At 46.9% G+C, this 25,748-nt stretch overlaps 4 protein-coding genes and 1 long non-coding RNA gene across 6 annotated transcripts in view; 1 reads left to right on the top strand and 4 right to left on the bottom strand.

The window, feature by feature from the left end:
- Window positions 1-4,951, top strand: part of uxs1 (UDP-glucuronate decarboxylase 1) — a 39,346-nt gene extending 34,395 nt beyond the window's left edge. The window contains exons 12-15 of the mRNA XM_018750099.2: window positions 2,214-2,274; window positions 2,771-2,828; window positions 2,949-3,052; window positions 4,179-4,951. Coding sequence (XP_018605615.1) covers window positions 2,214-2,274; window positions 2,771-2,828; window positions 2,949-3,052; window positions 4,179-4,310 — 355 coding nt within the window. The 3' untranslated portion in view covers window positions 4,311-4,951. The remainder of the gene's footprint in view (window positions 1-2,213; window positions 2,275-2,770; window positions 2,829-2,948; window positions 3,053-4,178) is intronic.
- Window positions 4,952-5,067: 116 nt separating this feature from the next.
- ecrg4a (ECRG4 augurin precursor a) lies at window positions 5,068-6,746 on the bottom strand (the record flags this gene model as incomplete). Its single annotated transcript, XM_029251751.1, has 3 exons — window positions 5,068-5,477; window positions 5,773-5,933; window positions 6,659-6,746. Coding segments are annotated over 3 exons (399 nt in total), but the record flags the coding sequence as incomplete, so codon positions are not given.
- A 315-nt stretch (window positions 6,747-7,061) lies between these two features.
- On the bottom strand, window positions 7,062-8,558 carry LOC114910922 (uncharacterized). Its single transcript, XR_003797814.1, has 3 exons — window positions 8,033-8,558; window positions 7,670-7,815; window positions 7,062-7,539 (listed from the first exon to the last, which is right to left on the bottom strand). It is a non-coding gene; the product is annotated as an uncharacterized LOC114910922 (long non-coding RNA).
- A 4,172-nt stretch (window positions 8,559-12,730) lies between these two features.
- otos2 (otospiralin 2) lies at window positions 12,731-14,773 on the bottom strand. The gene is made up of 2 exons (XM_018749909.2): window positions 14,710-14,773; window positions 12,731-13,092 (listed from the first exon to the last, which is right to left on the bottom strand). Exons 1-2 carry the CDS (start codon window positions 14,771-14,773, stop codon window positions 12,914-12,916), a joined length of 243 nt encoding a protein of 80 aa, XP_018605425.1. The 3' UTR covers window positions 12,731-12,913.
- A 1,327-nt stretch (window positions 14,774-16,100) lies between these two features.
- Window positions 16,101-25,748, bottom strand: part of LOC108933136 (cytoplasmic protein NCK2-like) — a 30,985-nt gene continuing 21,337 nt past the window's right edge. For both annotated transcript variants that reach the window (XM_018749970.2, XM_018749969.2), the window contains 3 exons: window positions 25,353-25,591; window positions 18,319-19,001; window positions 16,101-17,120 (listed from right to left, as the gene is read on the bottom strand). In XM_018749970.2, coding sequence (XP_018605486.1) covers window positions 16,926-17,120; window positions 18,319-19,001; window positions 25,353-25,578 — 1,104 coding nt within the window. In that variant the 5' untranslated portion in view covers window positions 25,579-25,591 and the 3' untranslated portion in view covers window positions 16,101-16,925. The remainder of the gene's footprint in view (window positions 17,121-18,318; window positions 19,002-25,352; window positions 25,592-25,748) is intronic.

Raw genomic sequence — 25,748 nt, 5'->3', positions numbered from 1 at the left:
CGGACCACAGCCTGTCTGAGGATGTGCTCCATTTTCCCAAAAGGACAAAGCGGAACTGTGATAAACTGGTCCTGGGGTGCGAACATACCGTTTGCGCTTGTCTTGGGTCAGTATTCGGGCCCAAGGGTGCTGCCCGACCCTTGTGTCGGGGGTCGTAGGTTCGAACCCTGGGGGAATACATCTAGACGAGAGAGAGAGAGAGAGAGAGAGAGATGCGCTGAGTATGGCACTGGGGCAGTACTGTTGTCCTGGGTTGGGAGATGAAACGCCAGAGCAGGGCGGTCGACTTGTGTTCCTCCTGCGGTTTAAAGGATTACTACGCTGGAGCTATTGACATGGCACAGCAGTTCTTTAAATCACTTTACAGCAGTTGCGTTTCACTCGTGGCAGTTGTTGCTGGAGGTGTGTGTGTTGGGGGAACGTCTCGATTTCTTCGAGTCAACTGACTGAGGTTCGCTTGTTCAAACCAAGGTGACAGCAGCTTATGGACAGTGCCTGAGGAGCAGCTGAGCTGAACGGTGAACACAGCACTGGGGGGGCTGTGCACAGAAAGAGCTCTTGGACCTTTACTTCGTCACTCATTATTTCCGTGTGAATTTTTTTTTTTTTCCCCCCTCTTTTCTCACTCGCTTTATTTATAACTACCCATTACCCTGTTCATGTTGTCCGTAAGCTGTTTTTGTGACTATGCTTTCATTGTCAGTGTCTGCCAAATGAAATATATAATTTGTTTCTGGCCTTAAAGATCTTAACCAATTACACAGATTTAATTCTTCAATTCCCCCCCCCCCCTGCTCATTTGTCCTTTCAGTTGCTGTTAGTAGCTATGAAATGCTAATCTTATTTTGTACTTTTGCATTTGTAACTCACACACACACACTTTCAGAACCACTTGTCCCATACGGGGTCACGGGGAACCGGAGGCTAACCCGGCAACACAGGGCGTAAGGCCGGAGGGGGAGGGGACACACCCAGGACGGGACGCCAGGCCGTCGCAAGGAACCCTAAGCGGGACTCGAACCCCAGACCCAGCGGAGAGCAGGACCCGGTCCAACCCACCGCGCCCCCATGCATTTGTAACTTTTAAAAGAAATGTTTCTAGAGCACATGTGGCCGCCTTTGGAAGGGACCGCATGCGGTGCAAGGCAGTGTGTGTCAGTTTTCAGCTCCTCTTTTGGTTTTGTTATTCTCAGTGTTGGGGAGGCTATGGAACGGTGTCCCGTTGCTTTCGTCCACCTCCGTCTTTGGACTATGGGAGGAAACGCAAACAAACGCCAGGAAAACATGCAAACTCCACACGGGCTGAGCTGGATGAGAACCCAGTTTCGAAACCACAGCCCAGGAGCTGTGAGGCACCAGCGCTACCCTCTTTGCCGCCATGCCGCTTGTTGATGCACGTCCCCGTGTAAGGGTGGGACAGTCTCTGTAAACCTTTGTGAACTGGATGGGTAGACAGCACTGGCGTTGCTGGTCAATGAGTGCTGCTGCTCCACAGAAAAATAAGGGGACAAAGCAAAGCGTGTGTCCGTTCCTCACATCAAGCGAACCGCCGACACGAGAGGGCGTCCAGGGTCTCCTGTCGCTCTCGTGTGCCGTACTGACACGTTTCGGTGGAGATCCGTTTCTGCGCTCCGGCACGTCCCCACAGTGACTCGCTGCGAGCTGCTCAAGTTACAGAGAGTCTTGTTCAGGAAGGGAACAGAACTGGACTGGTGGTGAAGATGGATGCGCCAGCGAAAAAGGCCAAGGGTTTGCTGGGAAGCTCCTTCCTCTTGTGTTGGACAAGCGGTTGGTTGTAGCTGATGGAAGGATTAATTTTTTTTTTTTTTTTTTTTAAAATATATTTCTGTCTAGTTTTTGCTGAGCCTTTCCAGCAGCCGCCCTGTAACTGCACACAGCAGGAGGAACTAGTGGCCGTTCGTACTGATTGCTGTTTATGCAAGATTCTGTATGAAACGGTGAGGACGTTCAGTTATGGGGAGGTTTAAACGTAGTGTGTCTGTGCAATATACCACACACTCCAGAGAGGGTCTTTTTTTTTTTTTTATAAATGTTCTTGGTCACACATTGGAGAAGTTCCCGAGTGTTCAGTGTCGTCGTTTTCCCCCAGCGTGACCTCTGCTGCCCCTCTCTGGCCAAACTGTGCACTGTAGTGTGGGCTTTAGTTCCTTAGTCGCCTCTGAAGGTCACTGGTGTTTCTGTCCAATTTGCAGTGATCTGGTGAACGGTCTGGTGGCCTTGATGAACAGCAACATCAGCAGCCCCGTCAACTTGGTGAGTCTCCTGTAGCCGCGTCGACTTCCCTGCCTGGCTCGTTAGCCCCCTAATGGTGCCAATTATGGGATTGCTTCTGCGTGTGGGATTCTCGCAGGTTGCACTCAAACGTGGGCCTCGTACCTGTGAGTGTTGCAGCGAAGGGGCCACGACGTTTGCCTACCAAGAAGCTGTTTCGCAGTTTCGGCTTGAGGGTGTAGCGCGATTCCTCCGATTTCTCGGACTGCTCGTTGAGCTGCGCTACAGCTGAAGTTGCCAGTTATCGGATTTTTATCTACTCTTGAGCAGAGTAGTTACCGTGAATTGCTCCGGTAAAGTACCCAGTGGATTAGCGAGTCCAGTACTCTTACTTTCCTTTGGATGGGAGCGGGAGCTAAGTAGCACATTCTCTCTCTTTATGCACAGCACGGAGACGCCGATAACGTCTACGTCGACATTCACATTCTTTCCAATGAAAGGAAACGGAGCTGATGCTTTTTCTGAATCTGTTTTGCAGGGGAACCCAGAGGAACACACCATCTTGGAGTTTGCACGCCTAATCAAGAGTCTGGTTGGTGAGTCTGCCGGGCGCTGCTCCTGGTGGCCTGCGGCCCTTTGGAGGAGTGAGGAGAGGCCGGCAATGCAGCTGTGGCAACGACGTGATGTCTTTCTGTCTGTCCCCTGCCCCTTGACAGCGAGCCGCAGCCAGATCCAGTTCCTTTCGGAAGCTCAGGACGACCCGCAGCGGAGGAGGCCTGACATCCGCAAAGCCAAGCAGCTGCTGGGCTGGGAGCCTGTGGTGGGTCTTGCATCTGAACAAGCTGACTTCCTCAAAACGTGTATCATCCTGTTCAACCCTTTGACCCTCCTTGTTCATCTTACCCTCCTGTCTGTCTCTTTGTCCATGTTTCCATAAACTGTGCCCATGACACTGACCTTAAAATTGGTCTGAATCTCATGAGTAGTATTTATTCATACTTCAAAAGTGAAAGAAATACAGGTGGTTCCCGTTTTACGATGGTTCGACTTAACGGTTTTTTCGAATTTACGATGGTGACCTGGCGATAGACGTTCGGTAGAAACCCACGTTGTCTGAACCGCTTGTCCCATACGGGGTCGCGGGGAGCCTAACCCAGCAACGCAGGGTGCAAGGCTGGAGGGGGAGGGGACACCAGTCCGTCGCAAAGCACCCCAAGAGGGACTCGAACCCCAGACCCACCGGAGAGCAGGACCCATCCAACCCACTGCGCCCCCCACTCAGTAAAAACTATACTTTAAAATTTTTTTTTTCCCCCCCCCTTTCCTCCTCCCTCCCGGGCAAGCGATAAGCGGTGCGATGCTGGGCAGCGGCAGCGATCCGCATCTCCCATTCTGTCACACAGAGGTGTGTATTAGGTGTATTAAATGCATTTTCAACTTACAATACTTTGGACTAATGACGGTTTTCGCAGAATGTAACCCCATCGTAAATCGGGGACCACCTGTACAATAATTTGATTGGGCGATTATTTGGTGAATGCTAAGCATGGTATTTACCTAATAATCAAACTAATCCTTCCGAACTACATCTTTCCAAAGAGCAAATAAAGTCCTTAATAACTAAGACTGCAAATATTAGCTAGTCTTCCCCATCTTACGAAGGTAATGCACTCCTGAAAAAAAACCCTTCCTAAAGTGAATCGCCATACGTCGACATTGTTAGCGTCACTTTCTACGATTATTTGTGTTCCTTAGCTACAAAGCTTCCACTTATTTGTTAAAATATCACCTTTTTCCTATTAAAACAGATACAGGTACTTGAATAGTTAACGGTAATAAGTCAGTTTCTCTTCATTACTTACACTGTAATATTGTGTGGCTGTTCACCTGTATTCGATCAGCTGTTTTGCGGAAAGGACCTTATTGTGACCTGCGTCTGACCGCAGGTGCCTCTGGAGGAGGGTCTGAACAAGACGATCCAGTACTTCAGCAGGGAGCTCGAGTACCAGGCTAACAACCAGTACATCCCCAAACCGAAGCCGGCCCGCATGAAAAAGAGCCGCACCCGACACAACTGAGCCGCCACCCAGGGACGGAGCGCCGACTGCCAAAGGGCTGGGCGTTAGCAGCGTGGCGAAACCGCCGGGCTTGATCCTGGCGCCTCTCGAGAGGAGGCCGCGCGACCCCGGCCCGCTCCTCAGTGTGGATGTGCCTACGCCTGACGAAAGAACTGCTCACCTTGCCTTGCACTTTGCGTGTCGTAATTTAAAACCAGTCCATGTGCAAATTGTTCCCAGCTCCTCTTGTGCATTTTTTTTGGGACGTGATTTTTTTTTTTTTTTTTTTTTTTTCCTTTTTCTAAAAAGAATTATGTGGTTTTGGACAGAACATTTTACAGTCTTTGATAATTCTTCAAAATGTGTTTTCTTTGGGAGATTGTGCTTTTGAGAATTCTTGGATAAGGTTCCCGGTGTGTGCAGCAGCAGTGGGGTCTGTTGGTGTGAAAGTGTCAATCGAGAGAGGGGCGTTGCCCTGGAAGCAATCATGGTGTCTGAATAGCTGTCGTTAGCTTAAGTTAAAGTGTAAGAATACAGGCATTTTAATTTGTCGTTATGTCTAAGAATACAGTGATTCCGAGCACCTGTTTGTGCACTTCTTATGCCAGAGACGTGAATTGTGTTGCTGAACACAGGTGAATGAATAAAATATTGAGAAAATAGTTTTTTTGCACGTAGATGAGTGAGCCGGGTTACTGACAGCACCAGGTCTGCGGTGCAGGAGAAGAGACGAGGTGCGGAGGACAAGAAGTAGAGCCGCGAGTCAGAGGCGAAAACCATTCTCTCTTTATTTGGAGACAAAGCTGCAGAGGACACGGTAGGAGAAGCAGAGAAAATACCTTGTCCCTCGTAGGGGGAAATAACGCTGCATAGGAGTTGCAGAAGAGGCGACGGTCGTGACCGGGGCTGTGGAGCGTCTGGTGTTCGGCTCAGTGTCCGATTTCCTTAGAAAATAACCGTTGTGGAACTCAGAAGTCCAGCATGCAGGAAGCATAGCGGCATGCAGAGCGCAAGCTGCACGGGAGGGAGGGGCGGTGCTTAGTAGTAGTCGTAGTTGACATCGGCGCCATGCCTGTAGGAACTCGGGTAGCGGGGCCCGATGGGAGCGTTCTCGTCGTAGTGGTGCTGACGCCCGTGGTCATTGGCTCGCGAGTGGTCCATCCAGTAGGCCAGGTCCGTTTCAAGCCTCTGTAGCCGTTGGAAATGCGGCGAAACGAAATGAGTCATTAGCTATAGCTACTCGTACCACAGTAGTATGCATAGGGAGAGAGTCGCTGTGTCCAAAGAGGATGGGATCAGCAACACAAAACATTGGCATTTGTCAAGATTTACACTGTGAGCCTCTAAGAACATTTTATTGGCTTTAATGGGGTAACATGACAATATGAGGTGATGTGCAGCAAATGTCAGAACTGTGCTGTTGGCTAAAGTCTCTAGTACACCCCCAATGGCGCCCGCTGTTTCTCCAAGGGAGGCAACTCACCGCTTCATCGAAGCCCATATACATGAACTGCATGATCCACTGCTGCACATCAGGGCGGCTGCGGTCCCAGATGTTCCTCTTTGGCCTCCGCAGGGATGTCAGAAACTCTTTGGCTTTGGAGGATGGCAGTGCCACCGTGGCAGGTTTTGCCTCGGTCTCTCCTGTCACTTTGGAGTTGGGGACAGATAGTCCACATGATGACACACACACACACACACACACACACACACACACACACACAGAGAGAGAGAGCCCCCAAGGCCAGGTCTTCTACTACAGCTAGGTCGGGGGGGGGGAGATGGGCGCTGACTGCCCACCTCGTGATACCTGTTAAAGTGCTAAAAGTGCCTCTCACCTAGAGTGCACTTTGTCAGCACCTACTGGAGTTCCATTCATATTATTACATTTATTCATTTGGCTGATGCTTTTTCTCCAAAGGAATTTATAACGTTAATCTAACTACAGTCATCTACCCATTGAGAGAGCTGGGTGATTTTACCGGAGTAATTCTGGGTAAGTACCTTGCTCAAGAATGCTACAGCTGGAGGTGGGATTCAAAGACAGCAGATCTAACCCCTACGCTACCAGCTTTTTAGTGACGATCCCACTGCGTGGAGCTTCAAAATAATTTGTCAATATTTTACAAACATCAGCACAGTGGTTTGATCTGCTACTGCAGTGCAATGCGAGACACGAGCAGTGTGGGTTTTGTGTCCCCAATGTAAAAGTCCTGCATCTGCACTGTTGAAGTTTTAGAGTTAAATGTGATTTATTACATTAGCCAGTTTAAAGTGCCCTGAATGAGATGTAAACAAGTGCATGTTTCTCTATGCCCAAGGCCACTGCTGTATTCACCATCCCCAAAAAAAAAAAAAAAAAATTTTACCTTCTCTCTTCTTCAGGATCTTGTGCAGTGTGCTTTCGCTGGAAAGCTCTGTGACGGACACAAGAAACGGGGAATATTTCTGAAAAAATAAATATGTTTAACCATCTAGAGCGGCAACTGCAGTGAAAAGAGATTGTAGAGGAGTCATACCATACTGATAGTGCAGCAGTTTCCGTCCTTCGAGTTAAACGCTTTTACCCAACGTTATTCGGAAAGCTGAGCCGAGAACACATGGAAGCCGTTACGGAAATTACTCACAGGCCTCTATACTTGCTAGTAGAGGTTACAGTGTTTGTACTGTATTTTCATCCTTTCTTAAAGGGGACAGAGAACGTGTGCAGGTTGTAGCAGCATCTTCAGTTTTACACTATTTAAAACAATTCATTCTACAATGAATGACCTGAACTTCCCAGTTTCCAGAAGGGAAAGGGGGGGTGAAGATGATTTTTAAATAAAAAAAACCCTTGCTCAATAAAAGAAAGCAGGGCATCTCCTCAACTGTGGGCGAGGGCTGACGGTGACTACCCCGCACTACTGCCCCGCTCTGTCCTCGGGCCAAGGAGCCACGGTGGGATTGCGGAGACGACCGCTTTGTTTTGCCGTCTGTCTTTTCTTAGACTTCGAAAGGAGCAGTCCTTCGCCGGATCCTGTGCTCGTGCCTTCGGCGCAAAGCAAAGAGGCGCAGAAGGAAAGTGCGGTTGCAGGAAACGTACCTGAGCACGCGACGCAGACGAGCAGCAGGGCGAAGAGCGGCAGCTCGCGAGGGGCCATGGTGTCCCGTGCCGGACGCGCCCGTTCAGGTGGGGAAATGGCGGTGGCGAAAATGCGCAGCAAAGGCGATCGGGCGATCCTACAGGAAACTCGGTGGAGCCAACGGAATGCTGTAAACGCAAAGCCAAGCAACAGCAAACCACAGTTCCCCTCACCGAATAGCTCCGTGTGTGTGTGTGGAGCTCAGCCCTTCAGCAAGGGAGCAATCAGAAGGCAGAACATTAACTACTGCACAGCTACCTTTTCATCAGTGGGTCGTTTCTGAATGGGCCTCCGCTGGGCCGGTCCCGCGTGGGTCCTAAAGTCACACCGAGGATCAGCGATGAGCTTTCGCAACAGGCGCTTTTCCAGGCTGGTGGGGCTCCTCTGCCACCTTTCGGTGCAGGCTAATATAGGGTTAAAACAGTGTGTTGGGGTGGGTGGGGATCATCGGGGGCCCTCTGCAAACGTCACCACTGGTATGTCTCTGGAGCGGGCTCCCACCCCCCACCAGCGCTCCGGTCTCCGTAGTGCAGAGGAACGTCTTTAGAGCCGCCGCCGTCAGTCTTCAGATAAACGCAGGGTGCGCGGACGGCTAAGTAAAACTATATTTAACACACTCACCTGTGCTCTTAACTTGCAGCCAAGACGGTGATAACTGTGTGTTTTTAAAGCCAGCAGAAGGTGTAGTTGCCAAGGCAGATGTGCTGCTGATGCTGACAGAAGGCAGATGTTCACCAGGCCCCACGTGGATCTAACGAACGCCAATGGCTGCAGACGAAGGCACGATGGGCAGACAAAGCCTTTGCTCACTTTGAGTGAAAGCGTTTTGAAAAAGCTTTTACAAACTACTTTCAGCATTTTAAGATGTCATCTGGGAAGTAGATGGGGGAGGGGGGAGTACTTTATGAAAGTGAACCAAAAAAGTGTGAGAACGAGAAATGTAGGAGCAGAGTCTGGGGGAAAAAACGTGCAGCCGACGCATTTCCTTTTCAAAACTAGATACGCAGCTGTGCGCCGGTCGTTGCTTTTGGCTCCTCGTGACCTTCATAATGTATCTGGAAGAAGGAGAGCAGCACACGTATTAAGTACGCTTTCTGTTGAACAGCTTACGAATATCACGTCGCGTGCTCGAGAGTGAACGGCGTACAACGTGGCACGGTCTCCTCACCTTTGTCGGGGGGCAGATTCAGCCAGATGTTTCACGGGGAGACGGAAGAGGCAACTCCAAGGCATCGCTTTAACGGTGCGCTGCTTTCCGATTCACCGTGAAGTACAACGCTGCTGTCAAACGGGCACGTTTCGAGGTTCGGATCGCAGCTCCGCGTACCGTCGGCTCGCCTGTCCCGGCGAGGGGTCGAGGCCCAAAGGGAAACCGCTGCGGGCATCGCCGAACGCTTCGGCCGCTTGGGAATCGCACCTAAAGACCCGTCCGCTTTCAACGACGACTCGTCTCGCAGCGTTCATCTCGGAAGCGCCGGGCCTAGATATGAACGAAGTACCGCATGTAGGAGGGTAAAGTCTGTACAGGCACAAGAGTGGAGGGAGGAATCATTTCAGTAATAACATCAGTAAAGTACTGAAGGGGAACACCGTGAAAATGCCTCAGTATTTAGCGCTTGAATTGATTGAACATCGATGCGTTCTGTCACATCAAAAAAAAGAATCTGGGCTGTGGTTGAACGACGAAATGCAGCGAAATGTCAATTATCCAAGCGTCGATCATCCGAACCACCGCCCCACCACCACGAGACCACGAGTGTTAATGAGGGCATCTACAGGCAGGAGGAACCGCAACGCGGTTCGATCATTCAAACTATTTGATTAGCCAAACTAATCTTGGTCCCAATTAATCTGGACAATCAGCGTTCTACTGTAGATGGGGGCAGAGCAGGATTTTTCCAGAAGTTTTTTTTTTTTGGGGAATCGGTGAGTGAACTCCAACCCAACATGACTAATTTTTGGTGCAGCAGTTCTAGAGACCTGCAAGCTGGAAGAATTTGTTCCACCAGGAATCACGCCATTAACTAAACATAGTTTCGCTAAGTGAAAATAATGTTTTTGTGTAGGCCAGTTTTGCAATATAAACACTAAATGCCCAAAGATGCAATTTGAAGTACGGTTGATGAAGCACTAATTTTCATACTACAGAATAACAGAACCAGAGTGAAAAGAACATTACAGTTGAATATTCTCTTTTTCCTAATTATTATTTTGTTCATGTTGATTTCTTCTAAAGGCGACAGATCCATGGCAACTGATGCAGCAGTCAAACTAAAATGTGTCTGTACTGTCGGAATATTCTAAATAAATTCACCATTGCATTTTTAGCCCGGGGTTATTTTGTCAAAGTGACTTTGCAAGGCATGTTTTTTTTTTTAGCACCGATTAGAGCACAACAATTTCGGAGAACACAGACGTTCCTCAGTGCGTAACGGCCTTTGTCTTTGCTCCTTTTTCCACTCTGCCTTTATCAACTTAAAATATTGCAAAAATTTGCGAGGGACCTCAAAAATAGAAACGGCGACGTCGTCATGCTGGAGCCAAAGTGGTTCAGGTGGCCCTTCCTGCAGTGGGGTGTGAAACATCGGTGGCAAAAGCCGTAACCCTAATCCCGAGGGTCCATCTCAACACTTTTTGGCTACTGAAGTACATGTCCGTAAACTTTGAACCGTCCCCACCCCATCAGACTAATTTCTGAATCCGTGCCTTTTTTTCTGTCACCTTTAAATTATTTCAGTTTCGGCAACAAATTGCTAAGAGTTCGAAGGGCTACGCATTTGTTCTCGCTGTATTTGTACCATTTTATGTCTCCCAAAGCAACATACAATCAAGTGTAAACAACGGTGCGTTTCATAGCGCTTTAAATTGCTTCAGATTTTTTTTTTTTTTTTGCTGATTTTAATTTATATCGTCTGACCTTAACTTCCAACGGTCTCCTGACACCTCGGCAATCCTGCATGGCGACGGCCACTTAAATACCGATGTAGCTTCTTAACGTTGTACGTCGTGGTGGCTGCCAGCCTCCTGCGGCGGACTTGTGCAAAGCGCACTTCGGCTCCACTTTGGGGGTTACGTGAAGGGCACGCACCTGTGCGGAGCAGGACGTAAGCGGGGGACAGGGCTACAGAGGCATCTGGGGAATGCAAGGAGGGGTCTTCCTGGTTGACACCCAACAAGGGGAAGTGATGATTGGAAATTAAGCAGAAGATTCACTGTACCGTTTGTGTCGTCACCGCCTAGAGACAGAGACCCGTCCCACTGTAACCTACCTGAGCTTTTCCCGCGAGGATCGTGGAGCGAACAGTGCTGGGAACGTCCCGTTTCAGTCACGTGCCTATGAATGTACTCAAGTTCATATAAACAGTATATATCATTTTAAAAAGTTACTTAGGGAGGGTTGACTGATTTATTTTTACCCAACATTTCACTGCTTTTGTTTGTTCCTCAGCCGTTCTGCCTAAACTCGGATCGTTGAACAACTTTGAGAGATTCTGCCTTTCGTGGACCGACTTCTCGGATACGTATTGGTAGTTATTGTACAGAAACACTATCCCAAAAAGTGCATAGAAAACCGAAGTTGGATTTAATTCAAGGAGTTTGGCAGTAATTACGTAATCTCTGCAGAATCCAACGACTTCATCTTATTAAAATCGTTGTTTGTGGCAGTGTTACAGTATATCTGTGATTTTGTTTGCATATTGTGTGCACTCTGGACTGCATATTCTTAAGAGATAAAAGCCCTTAACACGCATTAATTCTTACAGCTTAAACCCTGAGTCAAGTCACAGCTCACTGTGACCAACAGTTGTTCAGGAATCAAAAAATGTAGCTTCCTTCCTTCCTCAAGGAATCACGGAGGGGGATGGAATCGGTGCCTTCTAGCACCTTCTGCTCATGCTCAGCAAGAGCCGCACCGTTTGACCTGCCCGGTGCTGGACAGCTGCCGAGAACCAAAAGATCTCGACTCTATAAACTGCCACTTATCTCCTGGAGGAAGGAAGGAAGGTAGCCTACAGCAATTGTGGCCCTAGCCATAAAAAAAAGTGTTTAAGATACAAGTTACACCCTTGGCAGCATGAATATAGACTTGTAACAATATACGAGTATAATTATACATAATATAATGTTAGATTTGCCAGTTTGCCATCTGCCAGAAAGTCACCTTCACAGTTACTAACTAAAAAAAATATCTGCTACAAGTTAACATATTATTAGTGTCAATCTGCTTTTATTTATGTTGTGTCTTTTGCTATCAGGTTGTTTTTTTTTCAATACCTTAATGATAAGCCAGATCCCACGTCGTCTCCACGAAAGCTCTAACCCTAAAGTTAACAGCAGAGGCTTGATGCTTGTTTGCGAAGCTACTTAATTCAGATTAAACAACAGGATTGTGGCTCATTTCTTCAGCATAGAAACAAAACCAAATCAGTTCTGCTTTTTGCCTCGTAGGGAGATCCCCCGTTTTATACGCATACTATTTTGGTTTGTTTTTCATTAACTCGGGAATGGCTGCTCGCCGCAGCACGTTGGATCCCTGTTCTTTTACACGTGCACCAGACACACACACCACTTCTACAAAGACCTTAAAAAGAGGAACTCTAAATTGAGCCGTTCGGCAAAACTTGCTTCTGGAACATGTTTACGGAAAATTATGGATTTGGGGTTTGCTGTGGGAAACGGTATATTCATTTTTCTCCTATTAATAAACTATTTGTGCAATTTCTTTTTAAGTTAGTGCAGTAGATTATTTTTGTGTCATGATATTTTAAATGCAATTAAAACTTTTCAAGATGACACAATGTTGTAATGTAGTGAAGTTTAGCATCAGGTTTCCTTGTGTAGTTTCTGGGATTCACTCTTTCCTGCCTATTGCTTCTTACTCCTCAACTTCTGGATGTCCTGGACTTTACCTTAAAACTGATTGCTTTGCTTACCTGCCTATTGCTTCTTACTCCTCAACTTCTGGATGTCCTGGACTTTACCTTAAAACTGATTGCTTTGCTTAAAACAGTTGGTACCACTGATGGTATTCAAGCCTTTAACCTGTGAACCACAGAGGCAGCTGTATCACCTGTGTAAGGTATACTCCCTGATATACAAGTGGGTGAACCCCTGGAAGTTGTTGAGCACTGTTGCTTTGGAGAGAAACATCAGATAAACAAATGAAGTAAAATATGAACGGTAAAGACCCACCTACTAGATTGTGGGGAAATAGAGAAAATTGAGACTGTAGCTCCCCCCATAGCACATGATATTTCAAAAAAGCATTCTGGAACCATCCAGGTTTGAAGAGCTTTATTGAGCATTAACAAGGGGACATGTGGGCCTGCGTAGGTTGCCTCAAGTGAATTGTATAGCTCTCCGTTGGGAGATGTCCCCCAAGGCTATAGCGAAGGGATGTCCGACCTCCCTGTGCCGTGTGGAAAAGATGCGGGGATTGGCAACAGACCTGGTACAGCTACGAAGGCCGAGATTTCGGAACGCGGGGGCCTCAAACCGTCACTACTCCAGCTCTGAGGTCTCATAGCCCAAATCGCTGGCAGATGGAAAATGAGCCCAGAATGTCCTGGCCAGGTCTTCCATTTTGTCATAGGCGGCGTGGGCGCGCAGGTACTCCATCCAGCCGAAGAAGTCCGAGGATGTCAAGGCCCAATTTGGCACGCTGCGCTTCTCCCTGCCCCCTGCCAGTAATCCAGCAAGAGCAGATCAGAGTCAGACTCAGTAACAGACAACCAACAAGATGTAGCAAAGGTGTGAAGAAATCCAAAGCAGCCAGGCACGGTTTTGAAAAACGTTCTACGTGGGCATTACTCGCACAGGAATGGTCTAACGCCGCGTTCTTTCACACGGGTTCAGTGAAAGACCTTCTGAGGGAAATACTGCTTAAAAGAAGCGAGTGCTGCGCTTGGTTTAAAAAAAAAATTTCATGGGGGAAATTATTTGGACGAGGCCTTGTGACCCCCAGGCTGGGCTGTGTTGCACATGATGCTGTTTCTCCGCTACTCTCCCGTGGAAGCTGAAGGTGGCCTTTCTGCTCCGAGTGACCCTTCAGTGAAATGCCGACTTCCTCGGCGTTATACATCCCCATCGCTGACGTGCCCTCATCCAAGGAAACGAAGTAGGAAAGCAAGCCGTGAGACCAGATCCAAGGATGCTCTCCCAGCAGTAGCCGCTTACCTGTGTGTGGGTCACCTGGAGCCGTCTCCTCCGCTACTGCGTTTGGAGAGAAGGGGAGAACAAACACGTCAGAGCTCACTGGGATACCGTATCGTAGGGACGAGTACAACTATTAAGGGAACGCATCTTGCAGACATCACTGCTACTACCTATGGATAAGGCTTTTGCTCTTTTTCATATTTTTAGAAAAACACCTAGGGCTCCGGCCATTAATAAATGTCTCCTAGAAAATATTCTGTAATCATTTTGTGATGATCTACTCAAGATGAAAAGTAAACCCAGATAGAAAATTTACAATCGACTAACTTTTATGAGAAAGTCTAGCAAAGAAATGGCAACTGAAGAATTTTCTTGATGCTGGAGGAAATTTACAAACATTTCCTTGAAAAGATGCTTTCAAGCCAGGAGTTGAGTGAATACTGATTCCGAATATAACACGGCAGAGTTTTCCTATATCACACTGCTGTACATACTGGTCTTTTCCTTACATACAGTAATTCACATTTTTCTTGTAAGCACAGGTACACCAAGGATGGGATTACTCCCGCAGTTACTTAAGCCTAACAGTTGACGGGCTACATGCCTCCAGCATCACAGAGCTGCCTGAAATAAGGTCCAGTTGACTGGAATGAGACATTGCACATGCCAAATAAACACCTAGTCTAAGGTATAGTTCGAAAGGCAGAAAGAAGCTTGGTATTCTTCGCCACGCAGCCGATTTCAATTATCAACCGAGGAATAACTAGTTTTCGCAATGAATATACACACCTTTTCAAAGGCATCAAGCCCTGTGGGCAATAAATAATTCAATGGGTTGAAAACTAGCTGTTGGCTTTGAATTCTAAGGTTGGTGTTCATAGAGACAGACAGAGATGTTCTATGAATACATGAAGAGGATAAACAGTGTTGACTCTGGCTCAGGGGAGTTATCACGGAGGAAGCAGAGGCTGCTGGAAAGTGTCTGCTCTCCCCTCGACTATCAACAAAATCAGTCAAAAGTGTAGTAACCTGAAGCAATTTCACCCTTTGTTCTCTCATTAATCCTGGGGGGGGGGAGAGAAGAAAAAAAAAAAAAAAAAAAAAAAAAAAAAAAAAAAAGTCCTGGCTGGTAGCTCACATACCTGCAAGGCTTAGCAGTCCCAGGAGGAGAGTACACACGAGCAGTGTGGTGCACAGGCGGTCCATAACTTTAAAAAGGCCAGAGAGGGACAGAGAGAAACGACACACTTGAGCCACCTGCCTTGTGTCACTACCCTGGACCATCGGACGCCCACGTAGTCGTCCTAATACACGGGATACTCAAAGAAAGCAGATAAGCAGAACTGCAAACAGGTTGTTTAATAGAAATTGAGAAGTGAGCATAAGTTCAAAGTGGTTTACATCTCGTTCTTACCTCAACTAGATCTTTGATCCTTCCTGCTCGAGGTCCTTGAGGATTCTAGTTCTGAAGCAGGAGATGAGGGCAGTGCCATCTCTGCAGGCTGTTTGCTCTTCACACAACCCCTCCGCATGCCAAAGCGCGTTGCTCCTTTCTCACTGTACCACAAATTCTTGCACTTTTACACCTGCGGGAGAACAGCTGAAAGGGAAGCATTGTGCAGTGGGGGCCGTTTCGGAACGGGACAGAGAAGACCAGACTTTGGGCCACACAAATCACCCTGTGTGAAAAATCCCTGCACTCCTGCCTGAAGGCAAGCACTTGTTGAGAAGGTGGCAGTGCTGCACATGGATCAGCGTCCACTTTTACAACAGTTCCTTTGCTGTCTTCTGCCTTGGCAAAAAAAACGGGGAGGGGGTGAAGTAAGAGAGAGGAAGAAGGAGGGGGGGAAAAAAAAAAAAAAAAAAAAGGTACATGAAGCCTGGTATTGGGTGCCATCAGATGTTTTTACACTGTCTCAACACCTTGTTTGAGAGGACCATCTCCCTCTTCAGTATGATTCTCATACTATCTGTGGGTTTTTGTTTCTTAAGGACTGGGCATACGATTCAAGACTTGACTTTCATTTCATTACACAAGTAATGAAAAATGTGAGCCATGCTCAGAGACAGTAAGGGGCCAGGATACGTCTTCCGTTTCACCTACAAAATGATTTTAAGAAGGATAGACAGACGTGGATGTGCAAACCCACAGAAAGTGTGCCACCTGTTGGGAAAAAAAGGAGACTTGTTCAAAGATAAAAGCACATTTTGAGGCAATAAAGGTACACTGCATTCGGTTATTTTGCACAGCTTTTAATTGGAAATTAGTTCAATTCTTAGCACACTCCCAAAAGTACAGTACTTTACTGATGGTTCTGTAATGACTCCTGTCAACCTTTTTTTAATATGCAAAAAACAAGAATTAAATAAGAGCTCCAGAACATTGACAGGTATGCTTTTTAAAAAAAAAAAAAAAAAAAAAAAAAAAAAAAAAAAAAAAAAAGATTTAACATAGTCACTGGCCTACAAACACTGCTGTTGTAAATTTAAAAAAAAAAAAAAAAAAAAAAAAAAAAAAAAAACCCCTTCCCCATTCATTTTTTTTACTGAATGTCCAGTGTTTTAACAAACATTGACCTGGTTGCAGGTACAGGGACCAGCTGCCTGCGCAGTGACATTTTGCTGTTCAAAAACAAGAACGCTGAGCTAACAGCCATGCCGGAGCTTGTTCCTCTATATGATCCTGTTTGTCTATCTGAAGACGTAAGTCCCAAACAATCTGTAAGCATTTCAAAGCTACGAGGTGGGCCGAGTGTACTGCGAGCGTGCTAGTCAAGGTGTTTGTTGAAGACGACAGTCAAGACGCAGGTTACAGTGTTCTTCGGCAGTCTGTACTGCAGCTCCATACTCCTGTGCAAGTCGGGTTTTCCAGCAGCCTCCTTACTGCTGCAGACGCCATGCAAAGCAGACACCCCTTCTAAGTGAGAGCAAGTGATCCGGAACAGTAGCCTGGCTTAGCGTCAGAGAAACGTCGATGTCTCCACACCCCTGGGCACAGTCTGAGGGGTGGGACTGGGAACCACTGATGATCGTGTCCAAAAGCAGAGGCCTGCTCTGATCACCTAGTGAAGGCGCGTGAACTGGTTGTAACCCCGGCAGAGATCTAAGCGTTTGACCTAAAGATGAGGCACACAGGCATCTGCGTGAGAACAGAACAATGCAGACCACTTCTGGCATCAGAGGAAAGGATTCCCCCACTGACCTACTCGCCAGCTCGTGACCGGTGTCCCTTCTTGTCTCGTTATCGTGGTAGAGAAAACTCGGTGCACAAGGAAGCAGGGCTCCGCCTAGTCAAACCATGGATCCCAGGTGGAAGGCTTGCTGTGAGGGTGAGTCACAACGGGTGCAGCCTGTCGGGTCACGGCAGAGGTTTGACGAGGTAGAGGCGATCGCCTTGTTCGCTGGTGAAGATGGGTGCCTTCTTGTAGTGGTCCACCAGCTGGTCCATGGTGGCGAAACGTCGTTGGCCAATGCAGTACACCCCATCCAGCAGCTGTACCTTGAAGTGCTTGTTCTTCCCCGGAGCCTTCAGGGACACTGAGAAATCACTGGGCTGCGTGATGGAGAGGAAAAGGACGACATCAGGCGTCAGAAAGAAGCGGAACAGACTTTTTCTGCTATATTTAAATTTTACCATCCACCAGGCCTTACCTTCTTACAGTTTTCCCCATTTATTTAGCTTCATAATAGTAACAAGAACAACATAGCAGTTAAGGCCACTATGCAGCCTGCTTGCCTAAAAAGAAACAATAGTAGAGCTGTCTTGTATGGGTGTTTAGCATGAAGAGTCCAAATCCTCTGCACATAGCAAAACTGCTGCCCTGCCATTTATTCCACCCAACCGTGACTCGCAGCCAAAAGAATTTATACAAAAACGTAGACAGTAGACACAAATCTGCTTAATTCTTGAAAGGGTTCCCACGTTACACACTTCTCTTAAAATACAACAAATTAGTTCGGTCCGTCAGTGCAAAGTGAACCATTCATCAGTGAATTTAGACGATGACTGAACAAACAAAAAAAAAAAAAAAAAAAAAAAAAAAAAAAAAAAAAGGGGAAAAAACATTTTCACCCCAAGCCAGAAGGGGGCGCCATGTCTTCACACTGCCAGTAAAGCGAGACATTTTAACTTCTTAAAGCTCGGCCCTATGCGCAACATTTTTAATAATGGAAAAATCAAATGATATTATTAAAAGCTTTGATACAAATTTATATTATACCCTCATACATTTAAAAACTTATAGAAAGTAGAACAGTGATTACAAATGACGAGACCTCTCTGCAGGCAAAAGAAACAGCCACTTTCCCCAAGATAAAGTTTTGTCTCCAGAAATGTGCCAGCGAGCCCTGCACACTGCAGTGTGGGATCTGCACCAGGCATGAGGGCACAAATATTAAGGAAGACCATATTTTGGGCTCTCTTCCAACGGTGGAAAGAAGCCACAGGTACTGCGGATTCCGGAGTCCGCAACTGTCTTCGTAAGCGAAAATGTATGAGTTTGTATATAAGCCTATCATGCATAACTTCCCAGTTTGTATGGCTTCAAACAAAGGAAAATAAGAGGATAACTGTGCAGTAATACTGGAAAAAGACCAGTGTTTCAGCTGTTTATGACCCACCCTTCCTCATCAGGCCTGGATTCCCTGCTTCCTGAACTGTAATCCCACCTTCCACCCAGGAGTCACCATCATCCCTGTTAGCCAGAGAGTATTCCATTCAAGCCCAGCCTTCCCTGCCATTCCAAACTCACCGAGGACTCACTGTCTCGCACCAGGAAGTCCCCTTCCACACCTCTCTCATTGAGGGCGCACTCCGCCTGGTGCCGTGTCACGTCGCCGTAGTACCAGTCCTTGCCTGCAAACCTGCCGGTGCGGGCAGGCTCTAAGTGGCCAAGGGACGGGCAGAAGGGCCCCATTCCGGCCCCATCGCTCACCACCGTTACATAGTTCTTGGGCACAAGGCCTACTTGTCCACGAATGTTTCGGCAGCGCCACCACTCTGGATCATTCTCTGGCTTCTCTATCACCTCCATAATCTCCCCCTTTTCAAAGTTGAGCTCCTCATCCGTCACTGAGCTGAAGGGGTAAAGTGTCTGTACTACGTGGATCACCCGGGGTCCACCCAGCAGGGGCTCAACTGATGCTTCCTCACCCTCCTCCAGCACGTAGTTTGATGGGAACCAGCCGACCAGTCCTCCAGAGCTGCCACGCCACCAGCCATCGCTGCACTTCTCCATCACGGTCACATGTGTCCCCTTCACGAGCGTTAGCTCATCCTCTCGCTCCGCTGTATAGGAGAACTTGACCAGTGCCGGGATGCTCAGGTCGTAGATGCGTTCCGCCCCACTGCTGCCGTTGGACGGGAACTCCGCCTCCGTGCTGGGTGTTGGTGAGGTGTCACGGGCACTTGTCTTCCTCTTAGTTTTCCCCAGGCCTGGTGGGTGGCACACAAAACAATAAGGTGTCAGAGCCACAGGCATAAAGCATCAGGATAGACAGGAAGCATAAAAGCCACACAGACATACATACGGGAAGTAGTATGTGTCACTGTCAACATAAGTAAATATATGTAATCAAAAAACAGATGACAAAAATGCAGAAATCCTGAAATATGGCAGAGAAGGACAAAGAATTTTCAGTTAAATTTTTTAGAGCTGCAGTTCAAAAAAAAAAATGATAATGTGTTGCACTCAACCAGACCCAGGAGCAGGAGAGTTTGAGGGTTGGATCTTCCTGGAATGTGTCTGCAGGAGATTTGACAAGTGCTTGGTGTTGAGAGACAGTGAAGAAACTTCACATTTGTTCAGCTCCATTCAAAGATACAACAGGTTTCCAAGAAGTTGGACTCTGCTTTTGCTTCTTTCCGGGGGAAAACTCCTTTCTGAACTCCCCAACGCGGTGGCGCAGTGGGTTGGCCCTCGTCCTGCTCTCCGGTGGATCTGGGGTTCAAGTCCCGCTTGGGGCGCCTTGCGACGCATTGGCGTCCAGTCCTGGGTGTGTCCCCTCCCCCTCCAGCCTTGCACCCCGGGTTGGGCTCCGGGCTCCCCGCGACCCCATATGGGACAAGCGGTTCAGATGATGTGTGTGAACTCCCCAAGGAGCTGCTGAATGTTTTCGTGAAAATCAGACTTAAGTTAAAAGTGATAAATAAGCTGCGTTTTACTATATTTCCGATAGTCGAGTGCCATCACGTGTGACCTAATGTATCCAACTGGAGTAAAATAAAATGCATATAAAGCAAATAGAAACAGAGAGAGATATTTTCAGTTAAGTGAAAGACAGAAGCGCAGAGCAAGTCGTGGCTTTTATAGTAGGCGTATTATTGACACATAGTGACACAGGCAGAGTGAGAGGAGTTCCACGGAAAGCCACACAAAAACAGAGACTGTCAGTTTCCGAAAGGCTGGGGAAAGTCATCCAACCATCACAGAGAAGAGCAAAAAATTAACAAGAGGGAGACAACCTGCCAAGTGCCAAGGTGTTAGTTTCTCACAAGGCCCAGCAGCACTAGAAGCAGGCAGGATGTGTCAGCTGTCAAGTCAAAAGAAGATAATACACAGGACAGAACATGGCAGATCCCACCAGCTACAGGAAACCAGCAGAATGGACCAGGACACGCATGACCGGAGGGTGCGGCAGTGCGGCGCTCTTAGTCTCGGTCATAGCTTGCAAGTTTCTAGTCCGCAATCCTCCAGGGTCTCAACCTGAGCACGAAGTTCACAGATACAGCCTGTTAATGACATGCAGAGAGCATCAAATCATAATGAAAGTCTTACAGGGCCAGGCTACATTCACTGCAACCCCCAACACTGCAACTAAGTCCATCGTCCCAAAAAGCATAGGAAGAGCAGAGCAGAGAGGAGTAAAAGCAGGCAAACGACAAGGAGGCTGACTGTGCAGCAGCAGCAGAGCTGAAAAAGACACACGCTTCAGTGTGGGATGGATACGAAGCATTTAACACTGGGATAATAATTTTCCTTCCAGACTTCAGGGTTGCCCAGCTATGTCGTGATAGTAGGGAGTCGCCCGATGGCAACTTCAGAGATACTCAGATAACCACTTCCACAGCAAACCAAAAACTCAATATCCGCTTAACAGACACAATCGGTAGAAATTTCAGCTAAGATGGGCCTTCAAATGCATTCCGACCAATTCATCAGTAAATCATCCCTAGTCAATACATGTTATCCATACCTTCTGACTGTACAAAGTTACCAGCTTCTACAGCGCTGTCAACGTGCTTCAAATAGAGAAGCTGTGTCACCATGTTGTATCGTCTCCTGCAGTCTTCTCTGCAGTAGTTTTTAATTAGTAGCCCATCAGCAACCACAGGAAGTACCTGACATAGCAAAGTGGAGCTAAATTAGAAATTCAACACCCTGGTCAAAGCCCCTTGCCCAGAGCCTCCATCCCAACTAGACTTCATGCACCAAACACGATATCGATACTCAGCGGGAGCTTTGACAGCGTAAAAGGACACGTTCAGCAGATCACACTGCAACCTTCATGTTCCGAGTGAAACTGAACCGCATGTTGAACGAAAAAGGTGTACGTTATAAAACGGGGACATCATAATTGTTCTTACTGCTCACCTCAATCACAAACGCAGGGGTGCAGGGAGTGCAGAGCGAGACCCCGTATGATCACAAGTATAAATGCCAGACAGGGTCTTGTCTTTGTGCCGTCAGCACAAAAGATGCTCCAGTATAAAAGGATAACGTGTAAAACCACTCCATGCGTATTGCTTATATTTCCCACAGTGTTAAGAATAATAAAACAGCAGCAAAACAAGCGCAACACTGTGCCGGGAAACTGGGCCAAACTATCTCGGGTCCCTACGTACTTTCGAATGCATCCGGACCGCTTTTGCACACAGTATTACCTGTTCCGGTTACTGACTGCTCAGCGTTGCAGGACATGGATACGTTGCTCAATCCCAGCACTGCAGGGGAAGCAGTCGGTGACGACTAGAACTCTAACGCTACCCCCACCCCAGGCAGGTGGTGATGAACTGAAGAGCAGAGAGGCCCTTGGAATAAAAAGCCAGGGTAATCTGTCTCACATTTAACTAGCTGAAGGTCTGGCCCTGTGCGAGCCGCACATCCCGGGGAATGCGGTGATCCCAAATGCACCATTCGCTCCGTCTTCGGCCCCTGCTTCTCGTCCCATACACGCAGCAGAAATCCTGCAGAACGTCAAGCTTCCTGCCTTCGAACAGCCACTTTCCTTGCCGGCGTCGAAATATCGCAAATCGTGCCGTGACACAGCAACCTCATTTTACATTCGCTTACCATGCCATCTTGGATTACTTCCACCACTTGTGATTCACCTACAGAGTATTCCAAGGACAGTCTCGTTTACTCCAGTAGAAACTGTGTAACGTGACAAAATACAGACCCTCTACCTCAGTTAGAAATCATAATGTTACCAGACACACACTCAGGATGTAGAAAGAAAAAAAGGAGGGGGGAAAAAAAAAAAAAAAAAAAAAGAAAAGCAATTTACTTCAATATTGGAGTGTTCTACACTTTTGACACATCAGTTAATCTGCACAAATCTTTCCAGCAAACTAAACCTTTCTTACTTCGGTGTAGATGGCATTAAGTGATGTCTCTTTGAAAGGAAATGGGAGGAAGAAGAGAAAAAAAAAAAAAAAAGTAATTCCCCGAACAAAGTGGCACATCTGATCTACGCTGTCTGTTCTCCGAGTTTCCTGCTTTCAAGTCAGCTATTGGGTTGACACCCACATTTTAGTAAAAATGCTCTCCCAGGGGATTTTAAAAAAAGCACTTTGCAACACCGTACAACAAAAACATGCCCACACATTCGTAGGAGCGTATTAATCGCAGGCAGCCACCATTTCGTTTTTTTGGATGCTAAAAACGAGTTTAAACAGCTCCCCAAACTGCTCATAACAAATGGGATGATCACCATTTATTACAGTATGACAAAATTCATCATCTAACCTTCTTAGAAACTCAACCACAAGAGTAAGGAGATACAACTACACAAGAAAACTGGCATGTTTAATGGCAGAAGAGTTAAGTCACTGTGCCCATTACCTTAGAAATACAGAGCAAATAAAGCGGGAAGGCATTTTATCTGTCAGAAGACCCCAGAGGTATTTCTTCGAGTCCTAATTAAACGGAACTGGTTGTGAACAATGAGCTAATAAAAAGCAAGGCAATCAAAAAACTGGCCCCACTTAAATAATTCTCCAATACACTCTTATTAATAAGGAGAGTCAGCAAGGCAATGGCCCGAATGACAAAGGAGCTACTTCTTGTGCGCGGTCCTCTCATCCAAGACGGCCTTTTACGATCTTGCTGTCAGGAGCAAGCAGGTCCAGATTAATTGGTTCTGTGCGCTCATTTGCTTCTCCTAATTTTCCTACTCGTTAAACGCCCTTTTTAATTGCCGATGGTTGATCTGCTCTGTTCTGGCATCGTTTCATTTGCTCGCCGCCAAGCCAAGCGCATGGCCCATAAACACTCGGCTCGAGATGTGATGGCTTTGTTGGAGAATGTCTCTTGGGAGCACACGCTGTACTTTCAGGGGTCTAGGAAGATGTGAGGGAGGGGGGACCCCAAATCCTCAGGGATCAAAGCCAGAGTTACTCAAGTGCTACAGAGATGATAGAGGCAACTTTGCAGGGGTCTAGCTTTAACAGAAACTTCATAATATTAAATTTTAAGTCAACGCTGTCTGCAACACCGACTTCCAGAGCACTGTGAGCTGCCTACATCTGGCCAAGAACCATTTAATTTATATTGCATTGCCTTTTTCAACAGGGAGTTTAACAGAATTCAGGTGATGTTAACTGTTTCACCTTGAAAATCATGTATAATTCAATGAGAAAATGTTAAATGAATACTTGGAATGCCCTGCCAAAACAGCAAAAACTTTCTCCCTTTTTCCCCCCTTAAACACTCAGCATTATTTTTTTGCCCTTTACTCATAAACATGCTTTAACTCATGCAATTTACACAATATTTTTTGTTATGCCGCACTTCAGAGTGCAACCATTTCTAATCTACAGCACAACAGATGGTGGGACAGAATACAAAGAATCCTCACAGATTTTTAATCTAAAAATAGAACCATGTACATGGAGATTTTAATAATAATATAAAAAACAAGAGCAGTGATATCTTGTCTCTGAGGATAAACCTCCGAGTCGGGTGAGCGTTAATCCATTGTAATCCTTTGTTGTACAGAATGAAGATCACGCTGTTAACCGTCTCCTCGTTAAGAACCCCACACCCCTTCCCCGATAGGTAACTCTGCGAATCTGCAGAGCGAAACAGAGCAAAGTGGTGCACCAGATGTCTCCTGGGTTACAACTTCAGCCTGCAGTCCATTTATTTCCATACGGTCCTATTTATTCTCTACTTTGCACGGTTGCTCCCTGTTCTGGACTTGAACTAGGAGATGCGTTATTAACCACAGCGATCCTGTGGATCAATGAAAAATCTCTCAAACCCCGTTATGATTAATGGTCTGCCATGGTCTGCAGCACAACAGCAGCAACTGGTGAATCGCTTCACCTCCTGGATACATTTGTTTCGAGCATTACTTAAAGCCAGAGTCTGAGCAACATTTGACTGATCTCTTAAAACACTACTTTGCATTATCGTTCAAATCCTTACCATGTGTTACATAAGGCCTTGCTCATCAATACGGAAAATCACACATCTAACGAGCTTCGTTAGAAGACAGTTTGTCCAGAATCTGCGAGTAACTTCATAACATATATTCATAGATCACAACTTAAAAAAGAAGGACATTAATGCTATTTAGATCTGATCAGTTGTGCCAAGTATAAAACAATCCATGCCAGGCTGGGGACTTCCTGCAAGAACTGGGACTCAGGTAGCAGTTACTGTTGATTATATGACAGTGGTGGTGGTGGTTGGCCTCAGACAGTATCCTGCACAGATGGCTCTTGAAAAGTAGGCCACAATCACAGCTCATGTGTCAAGTGTTCAAACTCACACCTTGCTAGCAGAAGAAGTAACTGCTGCAACAGCGTCCAGCAACATCTCCAGGGTGTTGGTGCCAGAGGCAAACAGCACCAACAGTCCTGTAATTAGCTAATCCATCTCCAGTAACAGTCCCGTTGGCAGGCAGAAGATCCACCAGCTATCACCAGTGGCTTTCCTCATGTAACACTGCTGGTTCTCTGAAAAACTGCTGCTTGGGTACAAGCAGGACAAGAGGATTCTGTGGCACAAAGCTATCGTGATACACACAGCAGCACACATCACATGCAATACAGAGAAGTGTCCTGCATTGCAATTCACAACAGACAAATCAATTCAATTCAATTTTATACAGTGCTATTCTCAAGAAAGTGACACAGAATGATGGACGATAGTCCATGTACAACTGAGACAAGTGGTAATGCAAAGTATACACAGAATGCAGTTTGCTTATGTACCGCTCTGAAATAATCCATCGAGCAATTGAGGAAATGAAAACAAAATCACAGGCCAAAGAACTGGGAGAAAAGAAGGGGGGGGGGGGAGGACCAAGAACCAAGACTGTATACTTCCTCTTGGGCAAATGACCCAAGCAAAGAGAGGGGTTTGGCTATGAAGTGAGCACAAATACATTTAAGTAACATGATCGCACCAAGTGAAAGCAAGTCTTAGAGCTAAACACTGAAGTTCCGCCCCAAAAAAGACGAATAAACAGATCACGGGGACAAAAAACATGCACACCCCTTTTTAGATAATCATATCCCACCACACAGCTGCAGCAGCAAGGCTGAGTCATCACTCACCTAATGTGTCCTTAAGGTTCTTCACCAGTGAGCCCTTCTTAAGGCTGTTCTTGCGTTCCACGTAGTTGGAGGGAACATAGCCCGTCCTGTTTGTGGCATTGCGCACCCTCCACCAGGTCTTGGAGTCATCCAGCAGCCAGAGACGCTCATTTTTCCGAATGTCAAGTTCCTGTTCCTGTTGTGCCGTGTAGTCCCACTTGGCTATGACAATGACCTCTTCCGTCATTTTTCATGGAGTCCTTCGGGAAAAAAGCACAAAGAGGGTGCACAGGGTTACGATGAGGATGGGGTCAAAGCAAGTTCTGTCCAAAGGCCCCTGCTGCAAATCCCTCAGGTGCACACAGAGCCAAACAAGCTGTCCCTTTCAGTCTGCATCAACTAAGCTACAAATGGAAG

The sequence above is a fragment of the Scleropages formosus genome, chromosome 1 (assembly GCF_900964775.1).
Source record: "Scleropages formosus chromosome 1, fSclFor1.1, whole genome shotgun sequence".
Taxonomy (NCBI): Eukaryota; Metazoa; Chordata; class Actinopteri; order Osteoglossiformes; family Osteoglossidae; genus Scleropages; species Scleropages formosus.
The sequence above is the reverse complement of the archived record's forward strand: the minus strand, read 5'-3'. Positions and strand labels throughout refer to the sequence as shown.